The sequence below is a fragment of the Pristiophorus japonicus genome, chromosome 13 (genome assembly GCF_044704955.1).
Source record: "Pristiophorus japonicus isolate sPriJap1 chromosome 13, sPriJap1.hap1, whole genome shotgun sequence".
NCBI classification, from domain to species: Eukaryota; Metazoa; Chordata; class Chondrichthyes; family Pristiophoridae; genus Pristiophorus; species Pristiophorus japonicus.
This window is the reverse complement of record NC_091989.1, coordinates 105,315,073-105,334,610: the sequence shown is the minus strand read 5'-3', so window position 1 is coordinate 105,334,610 and position 19,538 is coordinate 105,315,073. Positions and strand designations below refer to the sequence as shown.

At 45.1% G+C, this 19,538-nt stretch overlaps 1 protein-coding gene across 3 annotated transcripts in view; it reads left to right on the top strand.

Moving 5' to 3' along the window:
- Positions 1-19,538, top strand: part of ndrg4 (NDRG family member 4) — a 205,850-nt gene that overhangs the window by 129,709 nt on the left and 56,603 nt on the right. For all 3 annotated transcript variants that reach the window (XM_070897801.1, XM_070897802.1, XM_070897800.1), the window contains one exon: positions 5,937-6,042. In XM_070897801.1, the coding sequence (XP_070753902.1) occupies positions 5,937-6,042 (106 nt within the window). The remainder of the gene's footprint in view (positions 1-5,936; positions 6,043-19,538) is intronic.

Below are 19,538 nucleotides of genomic sequence, written 5' to 3'. Positions count from 1 at the left end.
GTGTGTATGGGCGTGTTTGTCAGTGTGTATGGGTGTGTTTGTCATAGTGTGTAAGACTGTTTGTCAGTGTGTATGAATGTGCTTGTCAGTGTGTATGGGCGTGTTTGTCAGTGTGTATGGGCGTGTTTGTCAGTGTGTATGGGTGTGTTTGTCAGTGGGTATGGATGTGTTTGTCATAGTGTGTGAGAGTCTGTTTGTCAGTGTGTATGGGTGTGTTTGTCAGTGTGTATGGGTGTGTTTGTCATAGTGTGTATGGGTGTGTTTGTCAGTGTGTATGGGTGTGTTTGTCATAGTGTGTATGGGTGTGTTTGTCAGTGTGTATGGGTGTGTTTGTCACTGTATGGATGAGTTTGTCATAGTGTGTATGGGTGTGTTTGTCATAGTGTGTGAGAGTGTGTTTGTCAGTGTGTATGGGTGTGTTTGTCATAGTGTGTATGGGTGTGTTTGTCATAGTGTGTATGGGCGTGTTTGTCAGTGTGTATGGGTGTGTTTGTCATAGTGTGTAAGAGTGTTTGTCAGTGTGTATGAATGTGTTTGTCAGTGTGTATGGGCATGTTTGTCAGTGTGTATGGGCGTGTTTGTCAGTGTATATGGGCGTGTTTGTCATAGTGTGTAAGAGTGTTTGTCAGTGTGTATGGGTGTGTTTGTCAGTGTGTATGGGAGTGTTTGTCAGTGTGTGAGAGTGTGTTTGTCATAGTGTGTATGGGTGTGTTTGTCATAGTGTGTATGGGCGTGTTTGTCAGTGTGTATGGGTGTGTTTGTCATAGTGTGTAAGACTGTTTGTCAGTGTGTATGAATGTGTTTGTCAGTGTGTATGGGCGTGTTTGTCAGTGTGTATGGGCGTGTTTGTCAGTGTGTATGGGTGTGTTTGTCAGTGTGTATGGATGTGTTTGTCATAGTGTGTGAGAGTCTGTTTGTCAGTGTGTATGGGTGTGTTTGTCAGTGTGTATGGGTGTGTTTGTCATAGTGTGTATGGGTGTGTTTGTCAGTGTGTATGGGTGTGTTTGTCATAGTGTGTATGGGTGTGTTTGTCAGTGTGTATGAGTGTGTTTGTCATAGTGTGTATGGGTGTGTTTGTCATAGTGTGTATGGGTGTGTTTGTCAGTGTATATGGGTGTGTTTGTCACTGTATGGATGAGTTTGTCATAGTGTGTATGGGTGTGTTTGTCATAGTGTGTGAGAGTGTGTTTGTCAGTGTGTATGGGTGTGTTTGTCAGTGTGTATGAATGTGTTTGTCAGTGTGTATGGGTGTGTTTGTCATAGTGTGTATGGGCGTGTTTGTCAGTGTGTATGGGTGTGTTTGTCATAGTGTGTAAGAGTGTTTGTCAGTGTGTATGGGCATGTTTGTCAGTGTGTATGGGCGTGTTTGTCAGTGTATATGGGCGTGTTTGTCATAGTGTGTAAGAGTGTTTGTCAGTGTGTATGGGTGTGTTTGTCAGTGTGTATGGGAGTGTTTGTCAGTGTGTGAGAGTGTGTTTGTCATAGTGTGTATGGGTGTGTTTGTCATAATGTGTATGGGCGTGTTTGTCAGTGTGTATGGGTGTGTTTGTCATAGTGTGTAAGACTGTTTGTCAGTGTGTATGAATGTGCTTGTCAGTGTGTATGGGCGTGTTTGTCAGTGTGTATGGGCGTGTTTGTCAGTGTGTATAGGTGTGTTTGTCAGTGGGTATGGATGTGTTTGTCATAGTGTGTGAGAGTCTGTTTGTCAGTGTGTATGGGTGTGTTTGTCAGTGTGTATGGGTGTGTTTGTCAGTGTGTATGGGTGTGTTTGTCATAGTGTGTATGGTGTGTTTGTCATAGTGTGTATGGGTGTGTTTGTCAGTGTGTATGGGTGTGTTTGTCATAGTGTGTATGGGTGTGTTTGTCAGTGTGTATGGGTGTGTTTGTCACTGTATGGATGAGTTTGTCATAGTGTGTATGGGTGTGTTTGTCATAGTGTGTGAGAGTGTGTTTGTCAGTGTGTATGGGTGTGTTTGTCAGTGTGTATGAATGTGTGTGTCAGTGTGTATGGGTGTGTTTGTCATAGTGTGTATGGGCGTGTTTGTCAGTGTGTATGGGTGTGTTTGTCATAGTGTGTAAGAGTGTTTGTCATAGTGTGTAAGAGTGTTTGTCAGTGTGTATGGGTGTGTTTGTCAGTGTGTATGGGAGTGTTTGTCAGTGTGTGAGAGTGTGTTTGTCATAGTGTGTATGGGTGTGTTTGTCATAGTGTGTATGGGCGTGTTTGTCAGTGTGTATGGGTGTGTTTGTCATAGTGTGTAAGACTGTTTGTCAGTGTGTATGAATGTGCTTGTCAGTGTGTATGGGCGTGTTTGTCAGTGTGTATGGGCGTGTTTGTCAGTGTGTATAGGTGTGTTTGTCAGTGGGTATGGATGTGTTTGTCATAGTGTGTGAGAGTCTGTTTGTCAGTGTGTATGGGTGTGTTTGTCAGTGTGTATGGGTGTGTTTGTCAGTGTGTATGGGTGTGTTTGTCATAGTGTGTATGGTGTGTTTGTCATAGTGTGTATGGGTGTGTTTGTCAGTGTGTATGGGTGTGTTTGTCATAGTGTGTATGGGTGTGTTTGTCAGTGTGTATGGGTGTGTTTGTCACTGTATGGATGAGTTTGTCATAGTGTGTATGGGTGTGTTTGTCATAGTGTGTGAGAGTGTGTTTGTCAGTGTGTATGGGTGTGTTTGTCAGTGTGTATGAATGTGTGTGTCAGTGTGTATGGGTGTGTTTGTCATAGTGTGTATGGGCGTGTTTGTCAGTGTGTATGGGTGTGTTTGTCATAGTGTGTAAGAGTGTTTGTCAGTGTGTATGAATGTGTTTGTCAGTGTGTATGAATGTGTTTGTCAGTGTGTATGGGTGTGTTTGTCATAGTGTGTAAGAGTGTTTGTCAGTGTGTATGAATGTGTTTGTCAGTGTGTATGGGCGTGTTTGTCATAGTGTGTAAGAGTGTTTGTCAGTGTGTATGAATGTGTTTGTCAGTGTGTATGAATGTGTTTGTCATAGTGTGTATGGGCGTGTTTGTCAGTGTGTATGGGTGTGTTTGTCATAGTGTGTAAGAGTGTTTGTCAGTGTGTATGAATGTGTTTGTCAGTGTGTATGGGCGTGTTTGTCATAGTGTGTAAGAGTGTTTGTCAGTGTGTATGAATGTGTTTGTCAGTGTGTATGAATGTGTTTGTCAGTGTGTATGGGTGTGTTTGTCATAGTGTGTAAGAGTGTTTGTCAGTGTGTATGAATGTGTTTGTCAGTGTGTATGGGCGTGTTTGTCATAGTGTGTAAGAGTGTTTGTCAGTGTGTATGAATGTGTTTGTCAGTGTGTATGAATGTGTTTGTCAGTGTGTATGGGTGTGTTTGTCATAGTGTGTATGGGTGTGTTTGTCAGTGTGCATGGGCATGTTTGTCAGTGTGTATGGGCGTGTTTGTCAGTGTGTATGGGCGTGTTTGTCACTGTATGGATGAGTTTGTCATAGTGTGTATGGGTGTGTTTGTCATAGTGTGTGAGAGTGTGTTTGTCAGTGTGTGAGAGTGTGTTTGAAGTGTGTATGGGTGTGTTTGTCACAGTGTATTTGTCATAGTGTGTCAGAGTGTGTTTGTCACAGTGTGTATGAGTGTTTATCACATTGTGCATGAGTGTGTTTATTACAGTACGAATGTGTATTAGGGAATGGTAGCATAGTGGTTATGTTACTGGACTAGTAAACCAGAGGCCTGGACTTCTGATCTGGAGACATGAATTCAATTCAAAAAATGAATTTAAATTCAGTTAAATAAATCTGGAATAAAAAGCTAGTATCAGTAATGTTGACCATGAAACTACCGGCTTATCATAAAAACCTATCTGGTTCACTGATGTCCTTTAGGGAAGGAAATCTGCTGCCCTTAACTGGTCTGGCCTATATGTGACTCCAGACAGCAATGTGGTTGATTCTAAACTGCCTTCTGAAATGGCCTAGCAAGTCACTCAGTTGTCACATTGGCAGCTCATCTCCAACTCTGCAGGGCAATTAGGAAAAGGCAATAAAGGCCGGCCTTGCATTTATCACAAGGTAAGTATATATTCATGATGGGGTGAGTGTGTGTTCAGAGCAGTTGGATTGCACAATTACTGAATGATTTTGCAAGGGACCCATTACAGGGAAGAAATGTTATAATCACTGGTTTCATATCAGTGCATTAAAAATATTCAATCAGTGATTATATGATGGTGCATTGCAAGAGGAGGTCGGTGAAAGCACTGATTTTATTAGGGGTATGTTACGGAGGCTAGTCTACAGTCTACAGTCACTAATGATTTGACAAGAGGTTTGTGATGGGTATCTGTACAATCACTGATTTAACGAGGGGTACATTACAGAGAGAGGATGTGTACAATCACTGATTGAATATGGGGTACATTACAGAGAGAGGTCCGTACAATCACTGATTGAATATGGGGTACATTACAGAGAGGTCTGTACAATCACTGATTGAATATGGGATACATTACAGAGAGAGGTTTGTACAATCACTGATTTAACGAGGGGTACATTACAGAGAGAGGTCTGTACAATCACTGATTGAATATGGGGTACATTACAGAGAGGGGTATGTACAATCACTGATTGAATATAGGGTACATTACAGAGAGAGGTCTGTACAATCATTGATTTAACGAGGGGTACATTACAGAGTGAGGTCTGTACAATTACTGACTGAATATGAGGTACATTACAGAGAGAGGTCTGTACAATCACTGATTGAATATGGGGTACATTACAGAGAGAGGTTTGTACAATCACTGATTTAACGAGGGGTACATTACAGAGAGAGGTCTGTACAATCACTGATTGAATATGGGGTACATTACAGAGAGGGGTATGTACAATCACTGATTGAATATAGGGTACATTACAGAGAGAGGTCTGTACAATCATTGATTTAACGAGGGGTACATTACAGAGTGAGGTCTGTACAATTACTGACTGAATATGAGGTACATTACAGAGAGAGGTCTGTACAATCACTGATTGAATATGGGGTACATTACAGAGAGGTCTGTACAATCACTGATTGAATATGGAGTACATTACAGAGAGGTCTGTACAATCACTGATTGAATATGGGGTACATTACAGAGAGAGGTCTGTACAATTACTGATTGAATATGGGGTACATTACAGAGAGATGTCTGTACAATCACTGATTGAATATGGGGTACATTACAGAGAGAGGTCTGTACAATCACTGATTGAATATGGGGTACATTACAGAGAGGTCTGTACAATCACTGACTGAATATGGGGTACATTACAGAGAGGTCTGTACAATCACTGACTGAATATGGGCTACATTACAGAGAGAGGTCTGTACAATCACTGATTGAATATGGGGTACATTACAGAGAGGTCTGTACAATCACTGACTGAATATGGGGCACATTACAGAGAGAGGTTTGTACAATCACTGATTTAACGAGGGGTACATTACAGAGAGAGGTCTGTACAATCACTGATTGAATATGGGGTACATTACAGAGAGAGGTCTGTACAATCACTGATTGAATATGGAGTACATTACAGAGAGGTCTGTACAATCACTGATTGAATATGGGGTACATTACAGAGAGAGGTCTGTACAATTACTGATTGAATATGGGGTACATTACAGAGAGGTCTGTACAATCACTGATTGAATATGGGGTACATTACAGAGAGATGTCTGTACAATCATTGATTTAACGAGGGGTACATTACAGAGAGAGGTCTGTACAATCACTGATTTAACGAGGGGTACATTACAGAGAGGTCTCTGTACAATCATTGATTGAATGAACAAGAGGGTGTCTATAAACAGTCACGGATTATTTTACGGGGCATTTGTTACAGAGTGCGACTCTGTATAATCATTGACTTTGAATGGTAGGTAATGAAGAGGTTTCCGGTCACTGATTGACCCTTTTATTGATCTTCACTAGGAACATGACATTGAAACCCCATATGGGATGTTGCACGTGGTGATCCGCGGGGCACCAAAAGGAAACCGCCCGGCGATCCTGACCTACCATGATGTCGGGATGAACCGTGAGTTCAGCTGTTTGAACTGCTTACCATAGAATCTGTTTGTAACTAAGATTTCCACATGATTTCTATACAATGGGACTGAACTGGGCTTGACCCATTGAATTAGCGACAATAGAAGTGAATGGAAAGCTGTTTGGCCAATTGGAATTCTATACAATGGGATTGAATTGCATAGGGTTTGGTTCGTAGAAATATTTATGCTTGGATAAAAATGATGTTTGCAACGGTTTCTCAAAGGCCTCGTAAGTAGAGGCACTGTTTAGCGATTCACGAAAATATCCAGACCAGGAGGTGCCATGTTGGATTCCTGGTCTGTGCTAAGTTACCTGTTCTCAACTGGGCTAGTAGTACTTGTGCTCAGATTGGTCTGCACTGTCCTGGATAAGGGAGGGGGGGAAGCATCATGGATCACAGAGTTCAGTGATAGTTACTCAGTGGTGTGTGTAGATACATTTGAGGACAGGTCAGGCTCAACCTTAATGCAACCTCCTGTTATTCCACGCACAGTCGAATACCCTGCCGTTACTCAGTGTCCAGGCTCACCGGAACATAGGAATTGCTAGTCGATAAAAGACCAAGATCCATCTCGTTCCCCCTCTACCATCCCAGTAGTCACATGATACAACAAAGCTGGAGTTGTTGACTAATCACAGCAATCAATCTCTATCACTGAGTCTACAGCAGACCCAGGCATGACAGGAGCATAGCTCCATTGGTGGAGAGCTTTGGCAATGTTAGGTCCAAAGTCACTTGCTCCTCCCAATCATGCTACACTTACCACATAACCTGTCTCAAATTACTCATGTACTGTATCTCAAAATGTTATTTTCTGAAAGAAATCTATCTAATTTGCATTTGAATAAATCGATACGAACTGCTTGTACCATCTTCCGAAGGAGTCTGTTCCATAGATTGACCACTCGCTCACTGAAATATTGTTTCCACGTAGTAGTTTTGAATTTACCCTCCTTGTCAGCTGTGGCTCAATGGGCAGCACTCTTGCCTCTGAGTCAGAAGGTTGTGGGTTCAAATCCCACTCCAGGGACTTGAGCACAAAAATCTGGGCTGACACTCAAGAGCAGTGCTGAGGGAATGCTGCACTGTTGAAGGTGCCGTCTTTCGGATGAGACATTAAAACGAGGTGCCATCTGCTCTCTCAGGTGGACATAAAAGATCCCATGGCGCTATTCGAAGAAGAGCAGGGGAGTTATCCCCGGTGTCCTGGCCAATATTTATCCCTCAATCAACATAACAGAAACAGATTATCTGATCGTTATCACATCGCTGTTTGTGGGAGCTTGCTGTGTGCAAATTGGTTGCTGCATTTCTCACATTACAACAGTGACTACACTCCAAAAGTACTTCATTGGCTGTAAAGTGCTTTGAGACGTTCGATGGTCATGAAAGGCGCTATATAAATGCAAGTCTTTCTTTCTTTCAAGTCTCTGGTTCATATATTCGGATTAAATTGCTTGTCATGGTTTACATAATCTAGTCCCTTTAGAATCCTAAAAGCAGAAATTATATCATCTCTCAACCTTTCTTCCAGTGAGAACATAACAATTTACATAATCGCTCCTCATTACCCAATCCCTCTATCTGATCAATGGAGGATGACCACTTCAGACAAGGCATTGGGAAGCGTCTTCAAACCATCAGAAAATAGCTATCCACCCCCTTCCCACGTAGACTGCAGCTTTCTATACCAGGTCATTGATGGCTTCACAGACCTGTCTCTGCTCATAGTTACACCTGTATTGAAAAGATAGCCTTTAATGAAGGGCATTGACGAGTGAGTCTCAACTATTAGATCGCTATTAAAGAGTGAGCCTCATGAAGGACTTGGATTCTGTTCTGGCCATGTTATAAAATACGTCATATTATATTTTTATTGATGAATTTTATCTGGATAGGACACTAGTTTTATGAACTGGAAGCCCTGTTTCTGACTAGAATTCCTTTGTATTTTATTCTTGAAAGCCTGTATGTGGATTAAAGTTCTGTAGGCATTATATGTAAATGGTACAGAAATTCTCTTTGGCTCGTTTGGCGTTGATCTTTTGCTATGTAGATGGGGGGAGGGGAGGGGAGTTGCCATAGATTTCCCATAGGTTTGATATTAAGCCTGGTTTAAGGACATTCCACTTACTGCTCATTTAGATGCACTCATTTAGGTGAGAATGAATTGGATTTGCCTTGAAGCCATTCTCCTATTGTAGAGGCTCTGTTTTTGAAGCTGACCGAACCTGTTATTTACTACAATCTTTCATCATGTTTTGAGTTCACTTTCGACTGTATTTTCACACTGCTGCAGTGAGACGGAACTGTGTGAGCACAAAGGCACAGAGTGATCAAATGACATGGTTTAAGAACTCTGAAAAAGGCTGTTACGAATTCAAAATCTTTTGTCATTTTGGTCTTAGAAAATAGGTTCAAGTATTCGTGAAATTAAGTACCATACTGCGCTTTCTCTGCTGCTTTATTTCTTCTGTACAAATTTATGTCTTATAAAAAATGACTTTTTGTAATTTAGCCTGAAATATATGGTATGGCAGCATGTCATTTTTCACCTATTCGAGTACCCTGTGAGTGTCCTATGCTACTTCCAGTGTGTACCCCCCTAGATTTTACAAGGGTTGTTTGTAAGACCTGACCTTGTAGTGCAATCCCTTTCACAGAGTGAGTCTCGTCACCAGGACCCCTTTTAATGAGGAACCCTCACCTTTAGGTCAAATCACAGTTCATGACCCTCTCTGGTGTAACTATTCTTGTTGTTGCTTTACGAAATAATCTTGGGTAGGGTTGCCGACTCTGGTTGGATGTACTCCTAAAGGTTTCATCACATGACCTCCAACCGTCTTGCCCCCTCGTTCCTGCCATTGGTCGCTCGACACATCCATCATTGAAGAGCACCATCTTCCCAGCCAATTGGAAAGCGGAATGACTCTTCATTACCCGATTGGATGATTCTTGACTGTCAGTCAAACAGGGATCGCATTGCATCATCAAAAAAGTCCCAAAGGTGAGGCTAACCCTTTAAAAGGAGTCCTAAAGATAAGGCTCTTTACAGTACAGGCTTTCTCCCACACTCTCAGTTCATGCTCACCACAAAAGGTGGCTTCTTTGGTAGGCCCATGTCTCCTTATGAAGCAAAACTTTTTTCCCCAATCTCCAACAGTTCTATAATTAATAACCAAAAGCGTTCAAAGAATATGAAGAAAACAAATTTTTTGAATGCCCCTCTGACTGTTCTCACGGGTTGCTGCAGGCATTGTCCTGGAGATTAACCTTTAATTTTCTGGCAACTCGAGGACAATTCTGGAGGGTTAGCAACCCTACAGGAATCACAAGCTGCGACAGTTATAAAGTGGAGCTTCTCCGAAGGAAGTACATTGTCTGTGATCCAGGAAGAGTAGGGTTAATGTTGCTATAGTTACAGGGCTGTGGATTTATTGACTCAATCATAAAAGCAATTAGCATCACTGGGAAAGGTCAGTGAGTGGAGGATGGGCGAGTGCCCTAGTTTCATGGTCACCTTGATCGCACGCTGCTGCTCCTTCTGTATCGGGCGCAGGTGTTTCCCTTGGAGACAGCCCTTGGTTACGCCAATTATAATTGCAAAGGCAGCACTTTCAGTGCTGAGCAGGGCAGTGGGTGACTGTGTGGACTGACTGTGCTTCACAAATAATTACAGGCCAGCAATCTATTAGATAATCACCTATTGTTTCCGCTCCCCCCCCCCCCCTCCAAGACACCGGCCCAGACAGGTATAATGTCAAGAACTACCACAGTGTGACTATCGTAGAAAATTTCCATTGTAAAAGTGGACATTAGAAGTTTATAATGGCTAAAATTTGACCTGACTTGCGTGCAGATGTAAGATTTTAATATATTAGAGATCAAGGAGGGCATCTCCAATAATAATACTGATATAAATGGAAGCCTTTTGCATGTTCATGCTGTCACAACTTTCAACATCTTCACACCTGAGAAGGTGGTGTCAAAGGCGCTCTACTTCAAAAGTGTCGCTACACAGGACGTCACGCCTCACAGGGCCACGTGTCCGATGGGAAAAATGTCATGCTCGCTTCAAATAACCATTTATCTGACTGACTAAATGTGAAAGAACAAAGAGTAACAAAACATACCAGCGAGGAATGAGTGACCAGCAGAGAGCCGAGCAATCAAAATCCTCCATTTTTTCTTCCCAAAGGTACCATTCATGAGCCAGCAAGTGCCACAAAACCGTCCTGTCAAATTGCTCAACTAATTTCTTCACTTTGTTTTTGGCCGCCATTTTCCTTCTTCGCTCAGGTCAGTATTTACAGCTGGAAATAACAACTATGACGCACATAATAGAAATACAAGCTATAACACAAATCTGAAAAACAATTCCAAAATCTGTTATTTGGTTATTCAATGTTTAAAAAAAATGCCTGAAGCAGTTTGCCCCTCAGATGGGCCTGACCTTCTGTCTGGAGTCTGGTGCATGAGTTGTGTATTTAGAGTAAGGCAGTTGTATCATGGGAGTTGAAGTTTTCATCCTGCGCTTGTGGAGCTAAAATACCAACATTGCACCACAACAGCTGATGTCAAAGCGGGAGGGGAATGACTCTGGAGCGGTAGCTCCTCTTGACCAATTCTGAGAGTGTTTCAGTGAGGGAAACAGGTGCACCGTGGGAGTTGTAGTTCACACCCGGCTCCTGTGGTACTACAACGCCCAGAGTGACTGTCACAACAGAGAGAAAATGTACAAATAATCTTGGGCTGCAAGTGGAGGGAAAATATAAATGCATTTGATAGTGTTTAAGCTACTAAATAAAAACAGTCAGCTAATGTTGTTACTGGGGATGAGATTTGCTATGGGGGGATGGGGGGGCGGGCAGGGGGCTGATGTTTGCGCTGGGGTCTGCATGGGATGCTTACTATTGTGTTCCGAGCACAGATGAGACTGCACACAGGGAGGTTAAAGTAACAGTGACCTCAGTCTTTATTAAGACACTCCAGAGTGAGGAACAGGCCTTAGGGGCCGGCTTATATACAGTGCTCCCAAGGGATGCTGGGATCCCTTGAGACGTGAGGGGATACGCTACCTGGTGGCAGAACATGGGAGTGCATGCACAACATCACTCCTCCCCCAAAGTCAAGGTGAGGCGGTCGGGAGCCTTTCTTTCCCTGGTGGACCGCCTCGGTACAAATGTCTGTTCTGGTGTGTTAGCTGTGCCTTCACTGGGCTGGCGTGTTATTGGCCCTGCAGGGCTGCTGGGTGAGCCTGGCCTTGCTGGGCTGTTGGGCGTGATGGGTTCGATTTCCTGGTCGGGGGTGGTGTCATTGATCCTTTGGGTGTGTGTTGTGGCTCGAAAAAGGTGGTGTCTGCTGTGGGTTGTTCAGGGCAGTCTGTGAACCGCAGCCTCGTTTGGTCCAGGTGCTTTCTGCAAATTTGTCCATTGTCTAGTTTGACTACAAACACCCTACTCCCTTCTTTAGCTATCACCGTGCCCGCGATCCACTTGGGACCATGTCCATAGTTTCGCACATATACAGGGTCATTCAGATCAATTTCCCGTGACACAGTGGCGCGACCATCGTTTACATTTTGTTGCTGCCGCCTGCTCTCTACCTGATCATGCAGGTTGGGGTGAACCAGCGAGAGTCTGGTTTTAAGTGTCCTTTTCATGAGTAGCTCAGCCGGCGGCATCCCTGTGAGCGAGTGGGGTCTTGTGCGGTAGCTGAGCAGTACTCGGGACAGGCGGGTTTGGAGTGAGCCTTCTGTGACTCATTTGAGGCTCTGTTTGATTGTTTGTACTGCCCGCTCTGCCTGCCCATTGGAGGCTGGTTTAAACGGGGCCGGAGGTGACATGTTTGATCCCATTGCGGGTCATGAATTCTTTAAATTCGGCACTGGTGAAACATGGCCCGTTTCTAACACTGACCAGTATGTCAGGCCGTGGGTGGCAAACATGGCCCTCAGGCTTTCAATGGTGGCGGTGGCGGTGCTTCCTGACATTAGTTCACATTCAACCATTTTGAAAAAGCATCCACCACCACCAGGAACATTTTACCGAGAAACGGGCCCGCATAGTCGACATGGATCCTCGACCATGGTCTGGAGGGCCAGGACCACAAACTTAGTGGTGTCTCTCTGGGCGCGTTGCTCAACTGAGCACACACGCTGCATTGCCGTATACAGGACTCTTGTCAGAGTCAATACCGGGGCACCACACGTGGGATCTGGCTATCGCTTTCATCATTACTATACCCGGGTGTGTGCTGTGGAGATCCGAGATGAACGTCTTCCTGCCCTTTTTGGGTAGCACTACGTGGTTACCCCACAACAGGCAGTCTGCCTGAATGGACAGCTTATCCTTTCGCTGCTGGAACGGCTTGATTAGCTCTTGCATTTCAACGGGAATGCTGGCCCAGCTCCCATGCAGTACACAGTTTTTTACTAGGGACAGCAGAGGATCTTGGCTGGTCCAAGTCCTAATCTGGCGGGCCGTGACAGGTGATTTATCAGTTTCAAACGCTTCCATGACCATCAACAAGTCTGCAGGCTGTGGCATTTCCACCCCTGTGGTGGGCAATGGTAGCCGACTGAGAGCATTTGCACAGTTCTCGGTGCCGGGCCTGTGGCGGATGGTATAGTTATACGCTGTTAGCACGAATGCCCACCTTTGTATGCGGGCTGAGGCATTAGTATTTATCCCCTTGTTTTCAGCGAACAGGGATATGAGGGGCTTGTGATCGGATTCCAGCTCAAATTTGAGGCCAAACAGGTACTGATGCATTTTCTTTACCCTGAACACACACGCTAATGCCTCTTTTTCAATCATGCTGTAGGCCCTCTCGGCCTTAGACAAGCTCCTGGAGGCATAGGCGACAGGTTGCAACTTCCCCGCAACGTTAGCTTGTTGTAATACACACCCGACTCCGTACAATGACGCATCACATGCTAACGCAAGTCTTTTACACGGGTTATACAATACAAGCAGCTTATTGGAGCATAAAATGTTTCTGGTTTTCTCAAAAGCAATTACTTGGTTTTTCCCACATACCCAGTTCACACCTTTACGCAATAACACATATAGGGGCTCTAAGAGGGTGCTTAACCCCGGTAGGAAGTTACCAAAATAGTTGAGGAGTCCCAGGAACGACCGCAGCTTCGTGATGTTCTGTGGCCTGGGTGCGTTCTTGATAGCCTCTGTCTTGGCGTCTGTGGGCCGAATGCCGTCCGCCGCGATCTTTCTCCCCAAAAACTCCATTTCTGTTGCCATGAAGACACATTTCGACCTCTTCAGCCGCAGCCCTATGCAATCCAGTCGCTGGAGGATCTCCTCCAGGTTTTGTAGGTGCTCGGCGGTGTACCGGCCCGTGACAATATGTCGTCCTGAAAAACCACCGTGCGTGGTACTGACTTGAGTAGGCTCTCCATGTTTCTCTGGAAGATTGCTGCAGCCAACTGAATTCCAAACGGGCATCTGTTGTAGATGAACTCGCTGTATTCCACTGGGGAGATGATGCCCTCGCATTGCAGCCTGTCCAGCTCGATTTCCACTCTCTCCCTCATCATGTAAGGTGCCGCTCGCGCCATGTGGTGGATGGGACCAAGTGGATCGCACCTTCGCCCCGGAAAAGTTTCCAATACCTGGCTCAAAAAGGGAAGGAAATTTGTTAAGAACCTGGGTACATGAGGCCTCATTGACATGTGATAGCGCTCGGATGTCATCCCCGTTCCAGCGGATTTTGCCCAGCCAGCTCCTTCCAAGCAGTGTGGGGCCTTTGCCCGGGACAATCCAGAGTAGCAGTTCGTGCACCGTGCCCTTGTAGGTGACCTTGACAATGGCGCTGCCCAGGACAGTGATAAGCTCTTTGGTATACGTTCTCAGTTTCGTGTGGATGGGGCTCAGGGCTGGTCTGAGTGCCTTGTTGCATCACAGTTTCTCAAACATCTTTTTGCTCATGATGGATTGGCTAGCGCCAGTGTCCAGTTCCATGGCTACGGATAAGCCATTCAATTTTACACTTCGCATTATAGGTGGATATTTTGTCGAAAATGTGTGCACCCCGTGTACGTCAGCATCTGCCTCCTCTGAGACTCGAAATTGCTTTGATCCACCGTGGACTGATCTTCCTCTGCTACGTGGTGGTTAGCAGGTTTTGCAGAGCTTGCAGCTCGTCTGCAAGCTCATTGGAGGTGCCCCATTGTTCCACAGCTCTTGCAAACATACCCTTTGAAGCGGCATGAATAGGCTGAATGGAAGCCTGCACAACACCAACAAGGTGTGAATTGCCTTGCATTCATCCTTTGTTGCGGACTCTTGAGTCATCTGGGCCACCTGAGGCATGCTGGCCGTAGCAGACTCGTGGTTTCTGCCCTGTACATTTCTGCTCGCAAACACAGTTCCAGTTAATTTATGAACATTGCTGAGAGATTTGTTTGGTGTTATCACTGGTGGACATAATCGCATGTGCTATCGCAATGGCCTTGCTGAGGGTCGGTGTCTCTACAGTCAAAAGTTTTTGTAGGATGATCTCGTGGCCAATGCCCAGTACAAAAAAGTCTCTGAGCATTTGCTTCAGTTAGCCATCTATCTCACATTGTCCTGCAAGTCGCCTTAGCTCGGCGACGTAGCTCGCCACTTCCTGACCTTCAGATCGCTGGCACATATAGAACCGATACCTCGCCATCAGCATGCTCTCCCTCGGGTTAAGATGCTCCCGAACCAGTGTACACAGCTCCTCATATGACTTATCTGTGTGTTTCACTGGAGCCAGAAGGTTCTTCAGGCTGTAGGTCGGTGCCCCGCAGACCATGAGGAGGACCGCTCTCCTTTTTGCAGTGCTTCCTTCTCCGTCCAGCTCGTTGGCTACAAAATACTGGTCTAGCCGTTCGACATAGGCTTCCTAGTCCTCATCCTCCGAGAACTTCTGCAGGATGCCCACAGTTTGCTGCATCTTTGCGTGGGATTTGTATACTCGTCGCCAGTTATCGTGTTCCTAACACAGATTAGACTGCACACAGGGAGGTTAACGTAACAGTGACCTCAGTCTTTATTAAGACACTCCAGAATGAGGAACAGGCCTTAGGGGCCGGCTTATGTACAGTGCTCCCAAGGGATACTGGGATCCCTTGGGACTTCAGGGGATGCGCTCCCTGGTGGCGGAACATGGGAGTGCATGCCTTGAAGATACACAACACTTACAATGTCAGACGTCGTCAGAGTTGGTCGGTCAGTCAGCCAATGTGGTAAACTGTTGGTGTTCAGATTCTGCTCATTATGACTCGAATGTGGGAAGTTCTGCATCAATGACAGTCTCAGCAAGATCCACAAATCTACTGTGGGGAAAGAAGTGAGATTTAAAATTTTTTTTATAATTATATAAATAACCCAGCTCTACCTCACCACCACCTCTCTTGACCCCTCTACTGTCTCTAAATTGTCAGACTGCTTGTCCGACATCCAGTAGTGGACAAGCAGAAATTTCCTCCAACTAAATATTGGCAAGACCGAAGCCATTGTCTTCGGTCCCCACCACAAACTCCGTTCCCTAGCTGCTGATTCCATCCCTCTCACTGGTAACTGTATGAGACTTAAACAAATTGTTTGCAACGCTCGAGTCGTATTTGACCCTGAGATGAGTTTCCGACTACAAATCTGCGCCATCACTAAGACCGCCTATTTCCACCTGCGTAATGTTGGTCCTCTCCGCTCTTCGCCTCAGCTCATCTGTGGCTGAAACCCTCATCCATGCCTCTGTTACCTCTAGACTTGATTATTCCAATGAATTCCTGGTTGGTCTCACATTTTCCACCCTCCATAAACTTAAGCTCATCCAAAACTCTTCTGCCTGTATTCTAACTTGCACCAAGTCCTGTTCACCCATCACCCCTGTGCTCGCTGACCTACTCCCAATTAAGCAATGCTTCAATTTCAAAATTCTCATCCTTGTTTTCAAATCCCTCCATGGCTTCACCCCTCCCTATCTCTGTAACCTCCTCCAACCCTACAATTCTCTCAGATCTCTACACTCCTCCAATTCTGGCTTCTTGTGCATCCCCAATTTTAATCGCTCCTCAAATGACAGCCATGCCTTCAGCTGTTTGGGCCCGAAGCTCTGGAATTTCCTGCATAAACCTCGCCACCTCTGCCTCTCTTTCATCCTTTAAGATGCTCTTTAAAATCTATTTCTGTGACCTTGGTCACCTGCCCTAATATCCCCTTACGTGGCTCAGTGTAAATTTTGTTTGATAACACTCCTGTGAAGCGCTTTGGGACATTTTACTACTTTAAAGGTGCTATATAAATACAAGTTGTTTTTATTGTTGTTGGGAAAAGGAGGAATATTTTAGGGAGGGAGGAGGGAAGAATAAACAAATAAAGCATCTTCAGCAGATATTACAAAACCACCGTGCGCAGTAGAGCAGACAAGTAAATATTTCATAATGTAAGTAACTTGAAATGGAGCTTTTGGAGAGGGAAGAACATGAATATTTTTACCGCCTGTCAGTCAGAAAATGCTTCAGTGGAATTGCTACATCACAATGCCACAGTGACTATCATAAAACACACTCAGGTGCAGACTAACTGTGAGCAATGCCAATGGGGATCTACTAGTAGACCTGTGACATTTAGTCACACGGGCCAAGGAATGGCAGGTGGATTTCAAAATGGATCAATGCAAGGCAATGCAATTGGAATTGGAACAGAAAACATTTGAATGTTGTCTGTTAACAAAGGTGGGCAGGAAGAACCTGGGTGTGATTATCAACCATTCACTGGAAGTACCCAGTCTGTGGTGGGGTGTTGTGTGGGGTTATGCTATTTGTGGATAGATGCATTGGGCCAAAGAGATGTGCAGTCCCCATTCATTCTGTGCTGACTTAGCTGATGGGGTGAACACAACCGCCCTCACATCCCCAGGCTGAGGGAGAGGGGAAGTCAAGCCAGGATTCCTGCATTGGCTCGTTGTTCAGTGAAGTCCTGCTGGGAAGTGCATGGGTTCGGATTTCGGCCGAGAGAAGGGAACGATTGGGCTTGGCTCTAAACAGCCTCCCGACAGTGGCTTACGCATGGTGAAGTAGTGGAGGAGGGGGCTGCCTGCATCGATGGGACTGAACCACAGCAGAGTAGGTGTCTTCAGAGGGGTGGGGGTGCAATAACGACTGGCCTACTATTGGAATATGTGTGTCTCTGTCTGTGCCTGTGCCTGTGTTTTTAAGTGCAGGAAATGTTGCTTGAACCTGCTTTGGTGCAGAAGGTTATTAAGATGCAGAGCACGGAGAGCTGCTGCCGTTTGGGGCCGGCTGCTGTTGTGAGGAGTGTAACTCATTGAAGGATTATGGAAATGATAGACCAGGGTCATGGGGCCGAGGGGGGTTGGAGCCAGTCTTCCTTTTAAGTTGCCATTAATTGCTCGTTTCTACAGATATTAGGTTCTGCGTTTTATTTTTTAATGGGGCTGGAACGTTATTTGTGGTGCAGTGGAGGTCACCTTGAGATCTCTGCAGATGGAGTTGGAAGATCAGGAGTGCAGTGCTCAGTCAGAGCTGGGTCTTGAGTATGAAACTCGAGTGCAGACATAATTCACTTACTAAAATATATCAGTTAGTGAATTGCTGGGTTCAGTAATAGGCTGCAGTGAAAAAGGATCAGTCAGTCTGATGACTGTAGTCAGAAGTTTACACGTTTTTGGTACAGGTGATCTTGCTGCCTGCTACAGACGTAGACTGTATATTAGTACAGGCACAGACTGTATACTGGCACAGGCACAGACTGTATACTGCTACAGGCAAGGACCGTATACTGGTACAGGCAAGGGCTGTATACTGGTACAGCCACAGACTGTATATTGGTACAGCCACAGACTGTATACTTGTACAGGCACAGACTGTATACTGCTACAGGCAAGGACTGTATATTGGTACAGGCATGGACAGTATACTGGTACAGGTACAGACTGTATACTGCTAGAGGCAAGGACTGTATACTGGTACAGTCACAGACTGTATATTGGTACAGGTTCAGACTGTATATTGGTACAGGTACAGATTGTATACTGGTACACGTACAGATTGTATACTAGTACAGGTACAGACTGTATACTGGTACAGGTACAGACTGTATATTGGTACAGATACAAACTGTATACTGGTACAGGCACAGACTGTATATTGGTACAGATACAGACTGTATACTGATATAGGCACAGACTGTATACTGATACAAGTACAGACTGTATACTGGTACACATACAGACTGTATACTGATACACGTACAAACTGTATACTGGTACAGGCACAGACTGTATACTGGCACAGGCACAGACTGTATACTATTACAGGCATGGACTGTATACTGGTGCAGGCAAGGACTGAACACTGCGACAAGCAAGGACTGTATACTGGTACAGGTACAGACTATATACTGGTACAGGCAAGGACTATACACTGGTACAGGCAATGATTGTAGACTGGTACAGGCGATCTCCGTGTCTGGTACAGGCGACCATTGTGTCTGGTATATGCACTGACCGTGTCTGGTACAGATGCTGTGGTGTCAATAGAAGGGTCCCCATATTACTCGTTGAAGAAAATACTTGGCTGGCCATTTATTGATAAAAGGACAAGTTATTGAAATATATGCTCTGAAATTCTGCAGGGCTTCTAACCATCTTTCTCAGGCGACCACTGGAGAAGCCCTGAGGGAAACTGAAATAGGCCATGTACCCAGTTTTCCTATAACCAGTCTCCCCGTGAGGTGCCTGAATTTTGTATCAGCCAATCTGCAAGGACGTTTGTCTTGAAGTTGCACTGTGTATGAACACTCAGTACAACTTGCTGAGGCTCCTCCTGCTATTGTAGCCGAGGTGTGGACCCGTTTATTTTAGTATAGCAAGGATTTTAGGAAACACGTTGCATGTTCATACACTGGTATTCCACGGAGTAATTTCAAAGCACTTGTGTTTATATATATATATTTTTTTATAAAGACTTGCATTTATATAGCACCTTTCACGACCACCGGACGTCCCAATGCACTTTATAGCCAATGAAGTACTTTTGAAGTGTAGTCACTGTTGTAATGTTGTATTCGCAGCAAGGACCTTGTACCCGCAGACCTTCCAGCAACACACTGTCTGGTTTGTGTGAGCAGCCTCCATGATTCTCAGTTCTTTATTCCCAGGCCGGATTATGTAAAAGCAAAAATGATTCAGCAGTGCCAGGAATTCTTCAGGATCCAGTGCCGGAGGGGGAGGGGGGGGCGGGGGGGGGGCCCGAATGTTTCTGAGATATCCCTGATAATCAGAAAATGCCTCCACAGCTCCAGCCCATGTACGGAGTGACCTTGATTCTCGCATTACAATCCTGGGCTTGTGCTGGCCATGTGTGAGGGATGGAGGACGAACTCATCATCGTAGGCAGTCCCTCGGGGCCGAGGATGATTTGCTTCCACACTAATAATGAGCACTCAGGTGACTGATGAACTCATTTTAAA